The sequence below is a fragment of the Grammomys surdaster genome, unplaced genomic scaffold (assembly GCF_004785775.1).
Source record: "Grammomys surdaster isolate TR1022 unplaced genomic scaffold, NIH_TR_1.0 146, whole genome shotgun sequence".
Lineage (NCBI taxonomy): Eukaryota > Metazoa > Chordata > Mammalia > Rodentia > Muridae > Grammomys > Grammomys surdaster.
Window position 1 is genome coordinate 5101156 of NW_021604604.1, and position 20765 is coordinate 5121920.

The 20765-nt window shown below is 39.3% G+C and overlaps 1 protein-coding gene across 1 annotated transcript in view; it reads left to right on the plus strand.

Annotated features, from left to right (window-relative positions):
- The first annotated feature begins 1012 nt into the window (after nucleotides 1-1012).
- The window catches only part of Nebl (nebulette), a 108797-nt gene continuing 89044 nt past the window's right edge, over nucleotides 1013-20765 (plus strand). Inside the window, exons 1-5 of the mRNA XM_028764790.1 lie at nucleotides 1013-1093; nucleotides 1203-1274; nucleotides 9033-9137; nucleotides 11202-11312; nucleotides 17766-17876. Of these exons, the coding sequence (XP_028620623.1) occupies nucleotides 1013-1093; nucleotides 1203-1274; nucleotides 9033-9137; nucleotides 11202-11312; nucleotides 17766-17876 (480 nt within the window). The remainder of the gene's footprint in view (nucleotides 1094-1202; nucleotides 1275-9032; nucleotides 9138-11201; nucleotides 11313-17765; nucleotides 17877-20765) is intronic.

Genomic DNA, 20765 nt, shown 5'->3' on the forward strand with positions numbered 1-20765 from the left:
ATTCTAAAATTCAAACAGCCAATTAACATATCAGGGATGATAGATTCTTAGAATTGCTTAAATAGACAATAAAGAATTTATTGTGAGAAGAGTTTTCTTAGTTATTGAAGGAATAAGATAGTCCACACAACAAATATGATAAGGCAAGTTCTTAGTTTTCTAAGTGTGGGATACAGAGAAACTATAAACGATACTAATGAGTTCATGAAAATTCACACAATGACAAGAATGCAGAGGATGATTATTTCCAATACAGCAATGTTTCCTGAAGTCTTAAATAATATATCAACATATATTAACTTCAACTTCTCATGTTTAATGATGTTTACAATTAATATGGTACAGTATTCCCTAATTTGAGATTAGCAGTCGTAATTAACTCAGAATAGATTCTTTGAAGTGGTTCAAAAGGCTTTTTTGTAATAAATTTTTAGCCTCTAATCAGCTAATGTGAAGTGAGTAGTTTTGGGGGATGTAAGAAGTACGTTAAAATCTCATAAAACATTTAATTTAAGTTAATGAAATGAATTTGTGTGGTACGAAGTCTCTATATGGAAACAGAGCCATGACTGATACTCCAGAGGAAGCTTTATTTAGACCAACTTGAGAAATCTTTGGGAAAACAGGCTTTAGGCAGTGCTATCTTAGGTGATACAGCTGAGTAGATTTCTAGAATTGTCAAGTCCCTTTAAAACAATTTTTTTAAAAAATTAATTGAGTTAGTAAAGATAAAACACTTTGTCTTGGGTTTCTTACTCTGTCCTAAGAACGTTGATTTTAAGTTTGAGCTTTGACTCAGGAGAGAGTTTTCACTTGTGAGGCTGGGTCTGGCAGACCCCGAGGATCCTGGGTGTTCGCTGACACACCATTGAGATAAGAAGAGTGACATGAACCAGGGATAAAGTCTGGCAAGCCTGTTGCTTCCAGTGCTCCAGAGAGTTTGTAGCTCACAGGTGTGGCGGTCCATGAGAAGACACAAGTTTGAAAGCATTAATTTCTTGATAGGGTAAAGATGAAGGTGCCTATATCAGGAGATGTAAAAGAGGAAATTGAAGAGGAAAATGTGGAGGAGGAAGAAAACCAGGAAGCCAAGGTGAGCAAGAAAGAACTCGCTTAAGCACAGAACTCAGTCCTTTAACAGACAAGGAAAAATCGGAGCTTCTCCCTCTCTCTCTCTTTCTCTCTTTTGAATTTTCACTTAGGTGTTTCTGAAACCTGTTATTGAAGACCTAAGCATGGAACTGGCCAGAAAGTGCACCGAGCTCATTAGTGACGTAAGTGGCTTTAAAGACTTTTGTCATATTTGCTTCCCTTACATGGAATGGCTGTGTTGTAGAGTCACGGGGCTGGAGAGAAAACCCTGAGGTCATCAGTTACAGCATTTTCATCTTCTAGATCATTCAACTGAGTCCAGGCCTGTTAGGTGATTTCGCCAAGGTCATAGAGGCAGGGAATGTTTGCTGGAGCAATTGTTCTCATTCCTAGTCCAGGTCCTGTCTCTTCCCGGTCATGCAATCATACTAAATTGCATGGTGTTGTGTTATCAAGGTCGAGTTTGAGAACCCCTAAGACTTTAAAATTATCAGAGTGATAAGATTTGTCTTGGAAGGATCTCTAAGTGAATGACTTTCAATATGGAAGACTTTTATCTAAATGAATAGTGCTTAACATTCTGAGGACCATCTGAAGTTTCCCTCAAATGCAGTATTTTTCCAAATCATGAAGATCCATGTACCTTTAATTTCATCTAACATTTCTTTGCAGTATAGTGTGTGTGTATGTGTGTGTGTGTGTGTGTGTGTGTGTGCTAATGGAACTGTACATTACAAACACATGATAATATCCTTAAAAAGAAACATTTTTGGTTTTAGGAATTAAAGCTTGTTAATATGCTATACCAAGGAAATCCAAGAGTTATTTAATGTAAACATGTGCACATACATGATAAATATATGAACTAGAATTCTAGATGCTTAAGGAAGAGTACTTCTGACTTAGCATGATCAGCCACCAGATCCTCATAGACAATGTAAGAGAACTGCCGGCTTAAAAAACATGGACTTCTATGAAATGAAGTATGTTGGTGCCTGAATTCAGAGAGCTGAGCACGGCTTAAAAAACATGGATTTCTATGAAATGAAGTGTGTTTGTGCCTGAATTCAGGGAGCTGAGCACCAAACCTGCTGCAACTGTTATTTGTAACTTGCAAGTTTGTTTCCTAGGCAGTAGTGTTGTTCTTTGGCTATTTCTCCAAGGTCATTGTGCTAGAGTCAACCTTGGAAATGTTATTGATGCTGGTGGGTTTAGCTCTTCATGTATAATGTTTATTGTTCTAAGATGTCATGTACATTAAAAATGCTTCAGTTACTCTACAAAGCACTCTGGTGACTGATAAATGCTAGCTACACTAAGACACTCTATTTGTAACTTTTTTTAAAATCTTTTTTGACCATCTTTGTAGTTGATGGAAATGGGCATACTTCTTTCCAAATTCTTGGCATAATATGTGATAGAATTCCATTTTAAATTAGCATTTATTTATGTGTGTTATTGCTTAGCTACAACCATAAGTTATTTAACATGTGAAATAGTTTTTGTAAACTGCAGTAATAAGGCATTGACAGTGGTAACAATGACCTTGACACCCGTGGCAGTTAAGATGTATTGAGTACCACGTGTCAGGTGTTGTCGCTTGTGAGGGTGGGTCTTCTATTCCCCTTCCTCCATTTTAGAAGCAAGGAGATGGAGGTGAGCCTCGTGGCTTTACTCTGCTGTTGTTTCTCGGAGTGGATATACACGTAAAGATTCTTACTCTCTCACACACTAACAAGAACAGCAATGCCACTGTTTAAAGCCAGCCTGGAGACAGTGCCTCTTCCTGCTCTGGTATGTTTTAACTGAAGTATAATTATTGCTGGGTTGCAGCTCTAATTAGGCAGGTGATTTATTGGAGTGTTCTGTGGAGGATTACTTATTGGTGACTTAGGAACCTTCCTGTAGGGAGGCACAATTCCTTTTTTTTATCACTTGGTGACTGCCAGCACCACGCCATTCTCTCCTCTTTAAGTGAAATCAAACACACGGGAGAGATTTCTGTTTATTGTAGATTTATGTTTCATGGTGGAAGGTCTGTACTACTTAAATATTTAGAACACGATTATTGTCCCTTAATTCATGACTGGATATGTGCTCACATTTCCCTTCATCGTAGAATTCTGTACCACTAAGATACTCATTTAGCTGCTAGAATTTTTACACGGATCAATAAAGATTCTGAAAAAAATATACTAATGTCCAAAATAAAAATTAAAGGAAGGGTTTACACCATCATTTTAATACCAAATATTAGGGCTGAGGTTCCAGTTGAGTACCAGAATGTGTGTCTAGCATGTACAAGGTTCTCAACTGCAAAATAAATAAGTAAAAAACAAATACTGAATAAATTAAGTGTTTATGTTCCTAAAAGTTTTAGTTATCTATAACTATATTGTTCCTCTTCAGTGACATCAGGACTTTTATGAGGAACAAATGGCTTTATATTTGAAATTTCTTTTTCTTCAAATCAACAAAATTTTTACACTTGAAAATTTCATCTCTGCGGTATAGTAGCATAGCCAGCTGGTTGTCTAAAACACATCAGTCACTGAGTTAAAGTAATAAGTATAAAACTGATATTTTGTCATGTTAAATAGACCTGAGTTCTGACTGAGCCTGAATTCTGTGGTGTTTCTAACAGGGAAGGACTAGATCGGTGTTCGGTGTTTACCCACATTTAATTTAGGACACGAGTCTTTGTCAGCTACCAGGCCAAAGTCAAAAGGGAACTTTCAAATGCTTTGGTCACTTTATCATCCTCCCTGTCCTGGAGGGACATCTGTTTTCTAGCTGCTTTCTTTTAGTTTGTTTTTTGTTTTGTTTGCTTTTCTAAAGGCAATTTTGTTTCATATTACTGAGTTTAGAGTTGTTACTGGGTGAGATTGGAGGGAAGGGAGTTGGTGACTTAGCAGAGCCCTGAACCCTAAAGCTTGTGGGAACCGTCATGTGTTGGAGACCAAGCTGTTCATTCAGCTATCAAGTTCCTCAGGATTGAGACAAGGTCAGCGTGACCCTCAAGCCTTGGCCATCCTGCTAACCTTCCCTCTTGCTGCATGCCTGCCAGGCACTACACACACATGCGTTTATAGTGCATTGGCAAGTCTTTGTATAGGACTCACATGTCCTAATTCACAGGTGCAAACTGGAAGTTGAGTGACTGTCCAAGACCACCTTCGGAGCATTGATGGGGACAAGGTTCAAACGGAGTGCTAGCTAAAGCCAGAGCTTGGCTATAAGTCCAGTCACCTTGCACCCCACTTCATTTCTAACACTGACATTAGGGGTTATGGATTCCTTTGCACCAAATACCTTATATGGCCTCCATTGGTTCAATTACTCATCTTAAGATCTCTCCGGGCCTCGTATGTTTCTATAGCAATATCATGATCAGAACTGTGTCGGGCAGTGCAGCTGCAGGCAGCCTGGGACTCTGAATGAGATGATATGTAGTTTCTTTCCCAGTGCTTCTTACAATGAGAGTTTCACAGACTTAGAGACAACAGGGTCCTTTTCAGTCCCAATTTCTGACCTGTTGTTGATAGCTTGGGCCGGTTGTTTTTTATAGCCTCTTGAATGATTGTGAGCTGGTGAGGAACGGATCGAATAATCACTTCCCTGCATTCTTCCTTCACCCCTTGAGAGTATCTGAGACTTGTCTCTTGGAGCATGCCATTTAACTCAGAGAGTCAGGGTCATCAGAACCTTGGAAGCCCTGGAGACACTGCTGTAACCAGGCCCCTCCCAGATAGTATGGAGAAATATTAAGCAAGTCTGGCTTGGTGTCAGTTCTGGGAGATTTCCCTGTGTGGCATTCCCTACAGAGAGGAGTCATTTTTCAGATCGAGTTGGGGATCATTGTAAAGCATTTTTCTTTCTTGCCCCTTGCCTCTTCTTTCCATTGTTTCCCCCTTCCTTTTCCCATGTCTTTCCCATCTAGTTTCTGCTTTGTGTTTGAGCTATCTACACCATGGAAATTCCTCTGTATAACTCACACCTCTGCCCTGAAGAACATCTTGTCTCCCAGGCAGCCTCTTAGTTTTTCTTTCAAGCATGTAACACTTTATTTCCCTAACTAAAATCTCCGGTAGGTATTTGATTTGGATATCAAACACCTCATCAGTAACTTGTATCAGCTAGACTTGTCCACTAGATTGAGCATTCAGAATCTCAGATCTAGTAACATTCTGGAAGGCAGTCATAAAAAAAAAAAAAAAAGGCAACCTGGCCCTAAAAGGAATCTTCGGTAGGTTTCACCTAAGTGAAGCAGAATGAGCCTTGGGTGGAGCTAATTAGGCTTTGTCAGTGGGCAGCCTGATTCGATATTTTATTTCAAAGCTTGCAGGGGATTCACCTGCATAGGAGTGGGGACAGTTTTCTCAGATAAATGAACTTGTTTGCTGTGGACAGAGCCTTCCAATGATGAAAACATTAAATTCTGTGGCTACTCCTCCAGAAAATGCCCAGACTGTCAGAAAAAACTTGGAGAGTGACCTTGATCATGACCAGCTAGTTCATAAGCTGGGATCAAACTGTCGTTCTTTCTCTAGAGGGTAACTGAATTTGACAGACGTGATTTCCTTTGTGCAAAGACTTTCTAGCTAAGCATGCATGTATAAAGAGACAGTCACAAACATTTCCACATCTGTCATCTACTTTGAGCCATTAGCTAATCTCGTCCTCACCGAAAGAGCCATGGGGAGGAACAGGAAGCAACTGTGAGCTAATTTCCTTCTAATTTTAGTGGTGACATGGTAGGATTAGTGGAACAAGCCTAAGGATAAAGTAAATATTTGGGACATCTCATTGACCATGGCACCAGCAACAATGCCTTACTTTTGCCTTCAATTTAAAAGTATGTTGGATTGTATGTTTCCTGTGAGACATCTGGTTGCAAGTAACAGCAAGAACTTACTTAATGCAGTGGGGATTATTTTCTCTCCACAAGTAAAGGCCAGACGTAAGTGTTTCTGTCTGCATGACATAGCCGTTTTCATCTCCCTCTTTCCTTTTCTTCTTCCCTCCCTTCATCATAGTCCTAGGTTGTTACTTCATGACATCACTACTGCTGCCTCCTATGATGGAGCAGGGAGTGGGGGTGGGGGTAGAAACAAGACTGTGCAAAGCTTCTCCTGCCAGCCCAGAAATGTTAGAAGCTCTGCTGGAAAAATTACACTAAGTGTCTTGTAGTGAACTTTTGGCCTCCTTGTCCTTTTACCCTTCCAGGCTAATCAGTGGCCAAAGAAAGTGGTGCAGCTGTGTCTGGTTTGTAGGAATTGAGGTTGAGTTCCCTGCAGGTCTGTGAGTTAGGAGTGAAGGGGTGTGGTTGGGAATCTCACCAATAGATGGAGCCGGTCTTAGACTCTAACAGGTAGACAAGGTTGTAAAGAGCCATCTCTTTGGTGATTTGTATTTGATGAAACTTTCATGGTTGACTGATGTTGTTTTCATTCATTTATCATTTCCTGTCACACTGACATAGGAATCCTACAAATATGTAATAGAGTTAATTATGTAAAAGCTTGCTAACATTTACTTATTGTTATGCATACTATGAAATTTATTAGGGATTGTACACAAACTCACTGGAAACCACACACACACATTCATTAGAAACCTAGCACCTATCCTGGGGTGTGTGTGTGTGTGTGATTATAAAATTTGTGATAAACAGTAATAGGCAAATGACTTTAGTTTTAAAATACATCTGAAATTTGAAAATGCAAATGTATCGACTTTTTAATAAAGATCAAAGAAGGTCATAGAGCCTAGCCATCAGGGCTGAACTATTTGCCTGCCTAACAAAGGAAGTAAATACTTCACCCTTATCCCCAGCTCCTGTCCTCAGTGTTTAACCCCTGACAGGTGTTATCAGAAGGCCTCTAGCCATAAGCACATACCACTGTCGTGAAGAATGTGGTCCTGATGGGAAAGATGGTGGCAGAAGATAAAAATAATGAGCCAAACTTAAGCCTAATGATAGGCTATTTTTTCTCACACTTAATTATATAACAGGGATACTTTTTCCCCCATGATCAAAATAGCCTGGTATTTATCATCCTGCCATTAAGGATTTAATTACTAGTGACTGAGGAGAGAGATTTGCAGGAACCTTAAATTATGGCTAATCTTTGAGAAGAAAAAAATGTAATTTAGTGTTCAGATAAGATAAATATGTTCTCCTGTTGATTTCATGAATAAAGCAAGTGTGAAGCGTTAATATCTATGAGACACAGCAGTGAACTATAGAGTTTTGAAATTACTTACTTTATTTGTATCTGTTTACATGTTAGGTCAGACTAGAGCCCTCAAATCAGATTTGCAAATGGGAGAATCTCTGTGGAATGTTAGTCCATTACATCAATATTAATCATGCCCTCTTAAGAGCTGGGCAGTAGGTACAAGTAAGCATCACATCTAAATTATAATTAGGAAGACCATATAATTTATCATGTGAATTGGGACATTTTTCCAGCTTAAGTATTTATAGTCTTTTGTAGATAAACTTGACTTTATTACAGAATTATATAAATTTCAGTAAATTACTGCCAGCCTCTTAGCTTCTCTCAAGTCTGTCCTATCCAGTTTTTAGGTTGTTCAGCAGTTTACATGACAGCAAGACACTGTTGGAATTTCTCTGTATTTCCTGATACTTTTTGAGCTCATGTATCATGTAGGATCTGCCCCCAAGAGGAGAATAATTCTGGCCTCTCTCCAAGTAGTGCTTGCTAGTGATTCATTTTGCCAGTGAATTTGAGAAAACTGAGCATGCTCACTAAAGCCCCCAGAAGGCTTTCTGGTAGATCTGCCCACTCACAGCACAGTGGTGTTCTGAAATGATCTGTACCACCTGGAAAGCATTCTGGGAAGATTCTGGGCAGAGGTGGTTGGGTGGGAGGGAGGCACTGGGTACTGATAAATTAGGGAAGTTGAATTTGAGGGAATCAATTAGTAAGAGGCCTGTTCTGGCCACAGGTTAAGCCCCCTTCTCTGATCCAGTCTGTAAAGGCAACAATGCTAAAAGTCATATGCTCTTCTTGTCTCGTCCTCTACATCTCAGGATTTTGCATCTTTTCTGAGGATTTCTTGTTTCCTATTTCAAGATAGGCAGCTGTCTCAAGCCGCAGAATGTGTGGCTAATAGGCACAGGTTTGACCTGTGTGTGCATGAATGTGTGTGTGTGTGTGTGTGTGTGTGTGTGTGAGAGAGAGAGAGAGAGAGAGAGAGAGAGAGAGAGAATCTGAATGATATGTATGTGTACAAGTGTGTGTGTACATGTGCGTGTTTGTATATGTGTGTGTGAGAGAGAAAGACAGAATATGTGACTGATATGTGTGTGTGCATATTCGTGTATGTGTGAGAGAGAATATGTGAATGATATATGTGTGTGTGTGTGAATGTGTGTGTGTATCTGTGTATCTATGTTTGTGCACGTGTGTGGGCAGGTATGCGACACTGCCCGTATGTGGAGGTCGGAGGACAACCTTGATTGTGAGTCGCTCCACCTTGGTTTTGGACAGGGTCTCTTTCAACCCATCCCTGACCCACAAGCTTCTGCAGATTCTCCCCCTCTACCTTGCGCCTCCTTGTAGGTGTGCTGGAACTACTTCTCTGGCTTTTCTGTAGGTTCAGGAGATTTGAGTGCTGTCCCCATGCTTGTAGAGGAAGGACCTTCACCTACCAAGCTGTTTTCCTGGGCCCTCAGCATGGAGCCCTAATGATGCCTGATGCTTGCATAGGGAAAGTGAGTGTAGTTCTCCCTCATAGTGTGGCACTGCCTATGCAGCCTGGGCCTGGACCTTGGAAATGGCCGTTTGGGGTGGCATCCTGTCGTTCTTCACTTCAACATCTGGAGTGAAGTTGAGTCGCTTAACTTGCTGTTGAGAAAAAGTTCTCTAGAGTTTGTTCTTTTTCCTTATATCAATTATTTTCTTTCTCAGATCCATTATAAAGAAGACTATAGAAAGTCTAAGGACAAGTGTACATTTGTGACTGATACACCTGTGCTAAATCATGTGAAAAATGTTGGTGCTTTTATTTCTGAGGTAAGGTCTAGAAAACACTAGATGGAATGTAGCTTCCTTTCTTATGTTTCTATAGATGAAAATGTACATTAAAGTTAGAGAGTAGTTTTGAAAGTAACACTAAATACTGGTTATATCTACATTATCTAACTATGAACCAAGTTAATATGTGTAACCGATTTTACTGTATTTCATTGGCTTATTTTGTTATATTGAATATGCACATTTTGACTGTAGTTATCCTTTCTTTATGTAGAATTACTCTTGAAAAATAAATATTTTTACTCATGTAGGAGAATGGCCTGGTAGCTTAGTTAATTTAGAAGTGTCAAGTTATTCATTTCCTAATGATGTATTCTAGAGGTAGGTAATTGAATACTATATTAGAAATATGTAAATTTTGCCAATGAAGTCCTTCAAACATGCCATCTTTGAGCAATAATTTTAAATTAGCTCTTTTGTAGAGGGATGAGACTTAGCTGGAGAGAGGCACTGGTTAGGAAGCCAGAGCGAAGGAAACATCCTGTTTCCAGTGAGAAAGTCACATAGCTTCTCTATGAGCAGTCAGTGCCACAGTCCACGATGGGTCCTGATGTGCCATGTCATCATCTCTGTGTTGAGGATTTGCATTAGTCTGTGAATGAACTTGAAAAAGAGAGCGAATAGAGCAGCATTGTAAGTGACTGACCTCTAGTGTTTTGTAAGTAGTGTTGGAAAGAGATAAATATGATGTTCTCGGGATTATATAGTAATGTGATACAATTTAGAGAAAAATCAGTCCATTTTCTGTTATTATTACCAAAATCTTTAGCTGTAGGGACAAAGGCCTGTGAAAGGTACGCTCCGTCAGTCAATCAACACCCAAATCAGGTCGGGGTGGGGGGGCGTGGGGGGCTCCTGAGGCCTCACCACATAAAGAATCATGGTTTTCTTGTATTAGCTACGTTATTTATCCCATGTAGAGAAACTCTTAGTGTTCTCAATTGTGACCGATTAATGTTCCTGAAGGAGTTATCTACAGAAAAAAATTACACGTGGTTTCCTGTCCTGTTCCCACGAACCTAATTTTCCCATGAGGAAATGGTGACTGAGTGTCTGTTCATAGTCAGTGCTGGCTGAGGACACACATACACACACACACACACACACACACACACACACACACACACACGGAGGGGAGAGGGAGAAAGAGAGAGAGAGAGAGAGAGGATGAGCCTTCACCTTCTATTGTATCAAAGGAAGCCAAGAAGGCTTTAATAAAGGAACAATTCTCCTTTTCCTTTATTTATTTATTTATTTATTTATTTATAAATTATATATGTTCATATGATCTAATCTGACCATTAGACATTTGTACAGTGTGTTCTGGCGAGAACAGATAATCAACATATTTTTATCTCCTAAAAACAACATTTTGTCAAAGACAGATAAAAATTGTCTATACTTCTGGGCTGAGAATGATGTTTCAGTCCATACATGATAGGTACTGAGCCAATCAAGGGAGCTAATATCTCTTTCTCCTTGTCCTTGTTTCATGTCTGTAGTCTTTGGCTCCCCTCTTCAGCTTTTCATAAAATGAACAGCAATCTCTTGTGAACTATGGTCACCTCAGAGCTCTGTAGAGAACCCTGGGACACATTTATTGTACCCCATTGTCTGGGTTTCTGTTATCCAACATCACAGCCCTCCAGTGTCTGGTCATCATCCAGTGTCTGGTCATCTCTATTGTCTGCCTTTAGGGTCTAGGCAGTAAATTCTAATGATTTGTATTTTGTGACCCAGAAGATCTCATTGTTCTCAGACCATTTGTTCACTGGCCAAACACAAGAAACCCTCAACACAGACTTCAGAAATACACAGACTGAAGCAGAAACTGTCCTCTGTCCTTCCAGATTGTATATAAAACTCTCCCCACAATGCACTGGATATATTTCTATCTTACAGAATATGTCCATTAGATCTACTGATGTACATTTAAATAGCCAGCGGGTGTTTTAAACCAACTGTGTTTCTAAAGCAAGCTTTCTTTTATATTTATGATATCAAAAAATGCTTATATTTCTTTTCCTTTTTTTGGCCTCTTAGGCAAAATACAAAGGCACCATTAAAGCTGATCTTTCCAGTTGTCTGTATAAGGACATGCCCGCCACCATTGACAGTGTCTTTGCACGAGAAGTGTCCCAGCTTCAGAGTGAGGTATGGCTCAAATCTGTAACCTGATGGAAGGTAATTGTCATTTTATGAGCATTGTTTATCTTGATTATCACATACTGAACAAAAGTTGGAAACAAGCAACTGGTCTATACTGCTAATTATCAAATGTGAAATAACGGAAACTGAAAGCAGCCTTCGGTCACCTGTCTGGGTTTTCATGCTCCATTCATTGCTCTTTAAAAACCTGATTCCAATGTCTTCCAGACATTTGCATAGAAGGACTTTTGATAGCTACTGTCAGATGAGTCACTGATTCAATATATAACCCCAACGCCAAAAACATTTTAGTCAAATTTACCAAGTCAGGGAAACAGTTGATGGGTGGATTTGGGAAATGCACAGGCCCACGCTTCCTCTGCTGGACAAATGTTTCCAGAGTATCCTGTCCTGTGGCACATGTTTGCCATTGTGTGATCTACAGCCATTACCCAGGGACTCCAGCATGTTAAAGGAGCTATTTTAGTGATTCTAAATTGCAGAGAAACAGAAGCGCTATCATCATGAAAACTTATTTTGAGTCCAGGAGTGTAGGGGGATGACTTTTTTTCCTTAAAGAAGATTGACAGGTAAGGCATTCTAAATGTTCCCCATCTCCTGACGTTCTAGCTACAGGATTTCCAACTAAAATATTTTGATGCTATGTGCCTCATTGTATTGTTTACATCACAGTGTGATGATGACATTGGCGACAATGTTTATGCTCATGTTTGTGGGCTGTACTCCATTTTCTGTTATTTGGCTCTCTGAACTTCATGGAAGAGCCTTGTCTAACTCATTTTCTGCTCTGTATTTGGAGCAGTCCCTAGCAATATATTGCTTTCCTTTCTAAGAAGAAGGTTCCTTCTGCATAGTTTATGTTTTCCATGTGCAGTGTAGGTCTGCTATAACACATGTGCTTGCTGGGTCAGGTGCTGTACTGTGTTGCTTCTCACGTCTGTATATCTGACCCCCCCCCCAACAACTCCACAAGCTATTCCCATGTAGCGTTGTAGAAACAAGCACATAGAGGGTAAGTAGCTTTCTCAAGGCCACATATGCAGGAAAAACAAGATCCAGAACACAAACATAGCTAGGTAATCAGCCTCCAAAGTCTGAGTCCTCGGCACAAGTGGCACTTCATCTCTCTGGCCATTTCTACTACTTGCTTTCTTATTAATCAAATTTATTTCTGTTTTTAAAATATATTGTAAAACTTTGTTTTGAGATAGCCCCAAATGTAGCCCAGGCTGGCTTCCCACTCACTATATAGCTCAGACAGAACTTCAACTCACAATCTTCTCATGCCAGCCTCCCAAGTGCTGGTGCTAGGAAGCCATGTGCTATATTCCTTGATTCAGTAAATTTAGTTTCTTCTTTAGATTTTTTTTTAAAGTAGAGGCTGCCTTATATTTCAAATAACTCCCGAATGGATTATTCTGGAAAAATAGAACCATTCTTAGAACATCTTTAAGTAGTAGTTCATTATTATAAATTTAATACTATAAATCCAATGTGTCCTCAGCTTGGCAGTGACTCTATCTTGACTGTGTGAGATGAGTCCAAAACCATCTGACATCAAGCTTCTGCACGGTTGACTGTGATGAGTATGTCTTTTAGTTGCCCTGCCAACATCTGGTCACTTAGCTATTTGTTGATGATATGGGCTACTTAACAAAGCACATAATTACAGCACAACATTTGATGTGAGACAAGTAACAATTATGCAAGAAAGGAAAGGAATGCATTCTTATGTTTGCTCTTGGTGAGGTGATAGTTTGGGATTTGTGCTGGATAGTTTTATGTCAATGCACAAACTAAAGTTATCTGAGAGGAAGGAACCTCAGTTGAGAAATTTATTCAGTATGATGGGGGCTGTAAGGAAGGCCATAGGGTATTTTCTTAAGTAGTGATTGATGTGGGAGGGCTCAGCTCTTTGTGGGTGGGACCATCCCTGGGCTGGTGATCCTTGGTTCTATAAGAAAGCAGGTTGAGCAAGCCATGGTGAGCAATTCAGTAAGCAGCACCCCCTTCTGTGGCCTCTGCATCGGCCTCTATGTTCTTGCCCTGGTTGAGTTCTTCTTCTGAGTTCCTTCAATGATGAACAGTGCTGTAGATGTATTAGCCAGACAAACCTTTTCCTCCTGAAAAGGTTTTGCCCTGATCATGGTGTTTCATAGTAGTAATAGAAGTTCAAACTAAGACAGGATACTTGAGTTCTAAGATTTTTTTTTTTTAAATACAGAGTTTTGGAGTTGGTCATATTTTTGTTAGAATAAGTTACCACGTGCATCATTACCATGTTCTCCTATGATAGACAACATAGGTGGACCTGTTATGCACTACAAGTTACGAATGTGTCCCCTGCGATTAACTTCCAACTTGCTCTAAGGGAGAATTTTTGATCTTTCACGTGTCCATTTCAAAGGCTGACACAACTGTAATCATCTCTCTTTAAATTTGTATGCATCTATTACTGTTATTGCTGTTAAGATAGTGACTCCAAATTTTCCTGGAAATAAAAGGGAAGAAAGATGTATTATTATTTGCAAGTGTCTGTGTGTAATAATTAAATTATAACTGTGGCTATGTAGGATCAGAGTTGTGACATCCTCAGACTTGACTAGCAAGTGTCTTCCTGTTTACTTTTATAGCCACTTTCACCTAACCCTTCAACTAACTCTTCTCTGAAGTTGCAAACACTCTTGAATGTTTAACAAAAGTTTATTATTTTGTTGTCTGTTCTACAAAGAATACAAAATGCCTAGTTCTATTAAAAAAAAAAAAAACCAAAACAGCAGCGTATTCCAGTTTGGAATCTGCTATAAGGAATTTGAGAGAAGGGGCACATTCAGAATGTCTTACATATTGACTCACTTTAAGGAAATTTTCTCTACACTTCTGAAGTCTAAACGAGTTGATGGCTCTTCTACATGTTTGTAACTCAGAATCACTAAAATAGCTATTTCTACCTGATAACTAGCTCAAAGAAGAAATTAAACTAGGTTCATACTTTCTTATAGAGCATGATTGATAGGAAGAAATGAGAGAAAGGAAGTCCTAATGCTTGTGGGAGACCAATTTATGAGTTATATAAAAATAAAGACCCTAAAGAAACCCAAGAATGGGGTGGAACATGCTTTAAATCTGTGGGATTCTTGCCTGCATGACTGTTTCCAGGCTAGGGCTGAATGCTTCTGCAACACAGAAATGTCTCAGGTAACTGTCACGGGAACAAAGTAGACTTATGTTCTATGTTTGTATCATTGGTAGCTATAGGCTTCTGTGTCTGCAGTTCATAGGTGTCTGGGCTGTGTGTGTGTGTGTGTGTGTGTGTGTGTGTGTGTGTGCTGCAAACATCTACTGGAAGTGAAACCAGGCATTCATCTGTACTTCCAGCATAGAAATAGGAGGGTCAAAGTTCAAGGTCATTTTAGCAATATAGTAAGCTCAGTGTCATCTTAGCAAGAAAATAAGTTCAAGGTCAGCCTCAGGTACATAGGATCCCAACTCAAAACAAAATCTACTAAAAGACAAATGTAAAAATCTCACCTATATGAGCACGTTTCTATAGAGTGTCTGATACTATTGACAGTACACTCTGATTTGGTTGTGCAGCTCCACACTGTTCTGAATGTTCTCTAAGTGTAAGGAAAATAGTTTGAAGCAAGGGAAACATTATAAAATGACAAATCCTTAAAAAAATTTAATTTATCAGAAAACTTATAAGCTTGACATCATTTCCACTAGCTATTTAAAGGAAGAAAATTGCTATGATAAATTAAAGTTCAGCTGCTCCCAACTTGATGCAAGCTCGGTTTTTAAAGCAGTGCTTAGTAGCAGCTATAAATGAAATGACTATTTCGAAGCTGAAAGTAGAAAATTATGTATCCTCTTTAAGAAAGAGTGCCTTTTCAAATTGTTTCTGGATGAGTCACTATTTCTATGATAACTCACAAAATGGTCGGCTGTGTTAGTTATGTTTATGAAGTCACGAATGTGGAATTCAGCCTAAAATGCAGAATATAGCAAGCATTCATCAAAAGAAGAGATAGACACATGCTGGCTCTTTTCATTTAAGAGGAAAGAACAGATCTCATACAAGTTTTCGTGGTTTTATAGACTTGGCTACTCATTAAGCTCTCCATCTCCTCAGAGGCATAATAGAAAATGCAAGTGACTGTGGTAATGGACTCTTAACCTGTGTGGAGGTTTCTCACTTAAGTAATTGCTGAAAATGTAAAGATGTTCATCATAATTGCATATTTTTTTGAGCAAACAGAGGGACACACCACAGCAAGATGATTATACCTAGAATATATGAAGTGCTGTCTTTGATTCTTGATAATCAACCAGATATACAAGACTGGATCCAGGAACCTGACCAGATAGGACTAAATCAGATGCAAACATGTCAATTATAAGAAATTCCCACATGGCTGGCAAAAGGGGAATGACCTAGAGATGTGTTACTATCGTCTGGCAGTTGGAAGATTATAACCGAGATTTAATTACAGAATTCTCATGAAATGAAGTCAGATTGTTTTAGGTACCTTAGGAAAGAGGTGGGTCAGTTGGCAATTGCATCTTGGGAGCAGCTTGGAAAGTGCAGAAGTTCAGCTCTTTGGTCCACATGGACAGTGTGGAGACTCCAAGCCAGTGAAGCTTGTCTCTGTACTGTCTGATAGTTTCTCATCATGCATCTACAACGTTCAGCTCTGGAGACACAAGTTGGAGGTTTGATTAAAGGAGGAACTTTTAACAGAGTTTATGATGTTTAGAGTACAGCATCCTAGGTTGAATGCTCTTTGAGTAGGAGAAGTGTTCAAGAAAACTTAAATGCAGGACCAGAGAGGCCATTGGAATGTCAAGAGCTGTACTAGATAGCATATTAAAACAGTAAGAGTCAATGGCTGTTTATGAAGAATAGCCCTACCACTTTAATCCTGTTGACGGCTGTGTACAAAGTTAAGTGGGTAGCCAGTTCTGTTTACAAAGTCCTATGAGGATTGTAGCTGTATGAGGATGCCGAATAAACTCATTTATTCATTTACTAAAGGTTTATTACATTGCTACTCTGTGTTATTTACTCTGATAAGCACAGGATATTAAAAGATGTGTAAGATATCAAAATAGCTTCCAAGGAGCTCATATTGGTGACAAATTCTTCCTTAAGTTTAACTATATTCTTTTCACTGAAAGTAGACCCTGTTTTGTTCTTGCTGAGTACTGTACTGGTATTTATTTTTATTGGCTTTTATATCCTTACACCATGCAATTAATTAATCCATTAAATATGCTTGTCATAATTCAACTCTTAGCAAATATTCAAATTGCTTTTGCTTTTCTTTCTTCTCATTATTACGAATCCCATTCACTCCCACATTCATTTATTCACTTGTTAATTTGTTGGTCAGGTAGTCATGGATGCTATTTTTCTTCCCAGATGCTATTGTGGGATTCAGTTGGGGAGCTGAACGGTTCTGTGTTTCAGTATGAGAAGATAGACAATAGGTGGTTATACAAAAATCATAATAGTGAAGGAAATAACTAAGATGATCGTAGAAGCTGAGAGAGAAGACTTGCTGTTTGACTTTCTTTATTCCTGATTTTATTGTCAGGTTTGGTTGTGCCATTCCTTGAGGCATCTTTATAACATCCACTCTCGAGCCCATACAGAGCAAGTCAAAAATAGTAGCAATGGACAGTACTGGGATGAAGTCATCCCTAATGGAGGACTAGGCTCGACCTAGCTGAGAATTGTGGCTGTATGTTAAATATTCTCTCCCTAATTGCGGAATTTAATGAAGACAAATCATCTGCCATATCGTACCAGTCAATCATTTGTGCCTGTATGAAATCAGAGCCTTTCATTTAAAAGTAAATAATCCATGGCATGGGAGAGATGGCTCAATGGGTAAGAGCACATATGGATTTTGCAGAGAACTAGAGTTCTCGTCTCCACACCCACAACTACCTGAAGCTCTAGCTCCAAGAGTATCCAAGAGTAGCTCCTTGGGCATCTGCATCCACACAGATACACAGACACACACACATAGTTAAATATACTTAAAATATATCTCTAAAAGTATATGATTCACTTTGACACATTTTTAATTGCCCTCCACTTGGTGAATTGTACCCTCAAAATTTAAACCTTAGATATCTGTAACCCCACAAGCTCTCAATTGCTGAGGTTTCCCTCAAACCGCAGCCATGATTGAAGACAGATGAATAAAATTGAGGTTTTTTAATCTTTTGTTCAAGCACTTTTTTTTTAGAGATAAACTGCAAGTTTTGAGTTATGAATCTAAACTGCAGTACCAAAAAGGGAGAGTTATGGCTGTTATCTTGTTACAGACTTTCAGACAAATTTAACTGTCAGCCAGAAAAAACAGAGGAATTTAAAGCAGAGTTAACACAGCTCTAAGTGGATCTAATCCCTATGTGTGTTTAAAGGTTGCCTACAAGCAGAAGCACGAGGCTGAGAAAGGCTCCTCCGACTACGCCCACATGAAGGAACCACCAGAGGTCAAACATGCCATGGAGGTCAACAGGCACCAGAGTAATGTAAGCAAACTCACTCTTCACAATTTTCTGGAAAAGAGTATAACAGATTTGGGAATATTTGGTTGAGATTAAAAGATTACAGCATGCTATTCACAAGGATTTAACGTTTTTATTTGCATTATTATGGTGACTGCCATTAAAACTTTGTTGAATACCTTTACATTGTGAGACATTTCAGGCATTGTAAAATTTGCTCTGAATAAGACAGGTGTGGATTCTTTGACCAGTTTGGTTATCAGCATTTACTGAACTTCCTTGAAATTATGAGGGAAGTTCACAGTCTCTACTCCAGAATGGCAGGGCCACTGGAAGAAAGCCCAGATGCCATCAGTGGCCCAGAGGAATTACAAACTCTTGTTTTGAGGTTGCCTACTGCATTTTCTTTAGGAATACTTATCAGGTTCAAACTATTACATGTAAGACCCAATAGATATGAACTACCAAAGCAGGTTCCTAATGGCTTAGAAGCAGGAGCTGGGGGAAAGTAGCAGATTAAAGACAACACATTTCTTTATGGGTTCTCCATGCATTTTACCAATTTACTCTATCATCATGGCCAAGAAGCATAACCTCTCCTGAAACTATAGCAGAATTGTGAATTTTCTGGGCTCCTAAAAGATGTATGAGCTCTTGGTTAGGTTCTTGAAGCATTCGTGTCAGTACTGATAGATACATCCTGTCCTAAGTGGGTCAAGAAAACACCCACACCTTCTCAGAAACATTCCTGAAGCTTTTGTGTCATCTCACACAGAGTCCTCCCTACCATGGGGCCCTCTCGGTGAGGTTTACATAAAACCACAAACTTTTATTTCAACGGTTTGATGTGATGACTGCATTCAGAGCCTAGTCTTGTAGAATCTTTATGTTTTAGATGTCTGTCTTATCACTTTTGGGAGTAAAGAGTTATTTGACTCATGGTTTTAGAGAAACCACAGTCATGTTGGAAGAGAAGTCATGATTCTGGAGTGGCTGTATCCATGGTGACAGCAGTGCAAGGCTTAAGTGTTTACATGATTTCAGACTAGAAAGCAGAGAGATCTAGACTGGATCCAGGGACACTTAAAACATTCAAAATCCTTCCCCAGCCCAACGACTTCCATTGGCCAGGCTCCATTCCCCAAAAGTTTCATAGTCCTTGAAGCATTGTTCCAGAGTGGTCAGGAAGCATTCAAAGCAGAGTCTGTAGGAGACCCTTCAAGCTAAAACACTATAGCAATTTCTGTGCAGGGTATACACAGTTATGTGACATTAATTTGCATCAGGTCAGTTTTAAGTTAAAATCATAGTGAGGCTTGATATTATGACCCAAACACGCCAACACCAAAGCATTCTCATGGATGCCTTAGTGCTGGTGGGAGCTAGAGAAGCCAAGTGTCTGAAACTGTCAGCAGGGCTGATATTTTAAGGGAAAGGTTTACACACATTGTTTGCTTATAGAGGGGTCTATAGTGTTTATAACTACCACTTACCCGGTTCAGCCACATACTAGGCACTGTGCCAAGACTGGTCATTTCCAGTTCTTAAAACAATGCTGTGTCATGTCCCATTTTATAGATAGATGAAATCAGACCAAAGGAATCAAACTCTTAATTCTCCCTTTTCTACTGCCCCACTGCCTCCCTTGAAAGGCCACTGACAATTAGTCAAGGTTTTACAGGAGAATTAAAAAGATGGGAGTGATATAAACTGTTATCAGAATTCAGGTGATCTGCATGAAAAAATAACTCAGATCTTGGAGCTCCCATTGTTTGACCACTGAAGAAACCTTGAACTTGAAGGCAAGGCTGGGAATTACACAGTGGGCAGGTGCGTTCAGGTTGAGTCTGGTGTTCCACAGAATCCCTGTCTATCTCTATTGCTCACCAAGACTCAAATACTGACGTTCCCTATCCTAAGACCTAGGTTTATCATCTTAACTCTCTTTTCTCTTAAAAGGTCTGTCATTGAGGGACTGAGGAACCAGAGCATAAAGCCTTTTTCTCCTCCATTCAATACTGTGTACTTATGGGAGAAGGATGTGTTTACTTACTTTCCTCTGCCGACTTGGCCCAACCTTTACTTGCAAAGTTTGTACATATAATAGGATTTAGAAACTGTTTAAGACTATTTACTCAGACTTAAAGTGAAAATGATATTTGTATTCCACCTTGAGGTAGTTTATATTCTTCCCAAGTCAAACCTCATAGAATAATACATTTGCTGTCTTCACAGTATGAAATTTAATGCGGGCCTTGGAAGCCATGTGGACAGGGAGAGCTAGGACACTTTCTGCTTCAGTTATAGAACATAAAATATTATCTCCAGGAAACTTCAGCCCAAGGAACTGTGATACAGAATTTTCTAGTAGAATTTAGCAGCAGCATTGCTCTTTTGCAATGGAGAATGTCACTTCACTGTTTGGACATAAGTGACTCAATATAGAATTGAAGCTGGGGGCTAGGGAGATGGCATTATGGGTAAAGGCACTTGTTAAGCTTCATGACTTGAGTTAGATCTCTGGCACCCACATGGAAGAAAGGAGAGAACTTGTGTCTGACCTCTATGCATGCTATGGCATAAGTACATGAATGTACACACACACACACACACACACACACACACACACACACCACTCTAATACTAAAGATAAATAAAGTGAATCAGATTATCCTATAAACAGTGAATGTCAACTTGTTACCTTTGTGTATATTCACAAGAATCAAGTCAGCTTTCTAAGAGCTGTTAGCTGAGAGACTTGGCATTTGTACTCTGGAGCCTCTGTTTCTGCTTCTTCTCTGATCCTACTTCTTCTTAGGATGCTCTTCAGTGGTCTAAAGAGAGTGATTTCTTTTTCATTTTTTTTCTAAATATTTATGGATAAGCGAAAGACTCTGACAGTCCAACAAGATT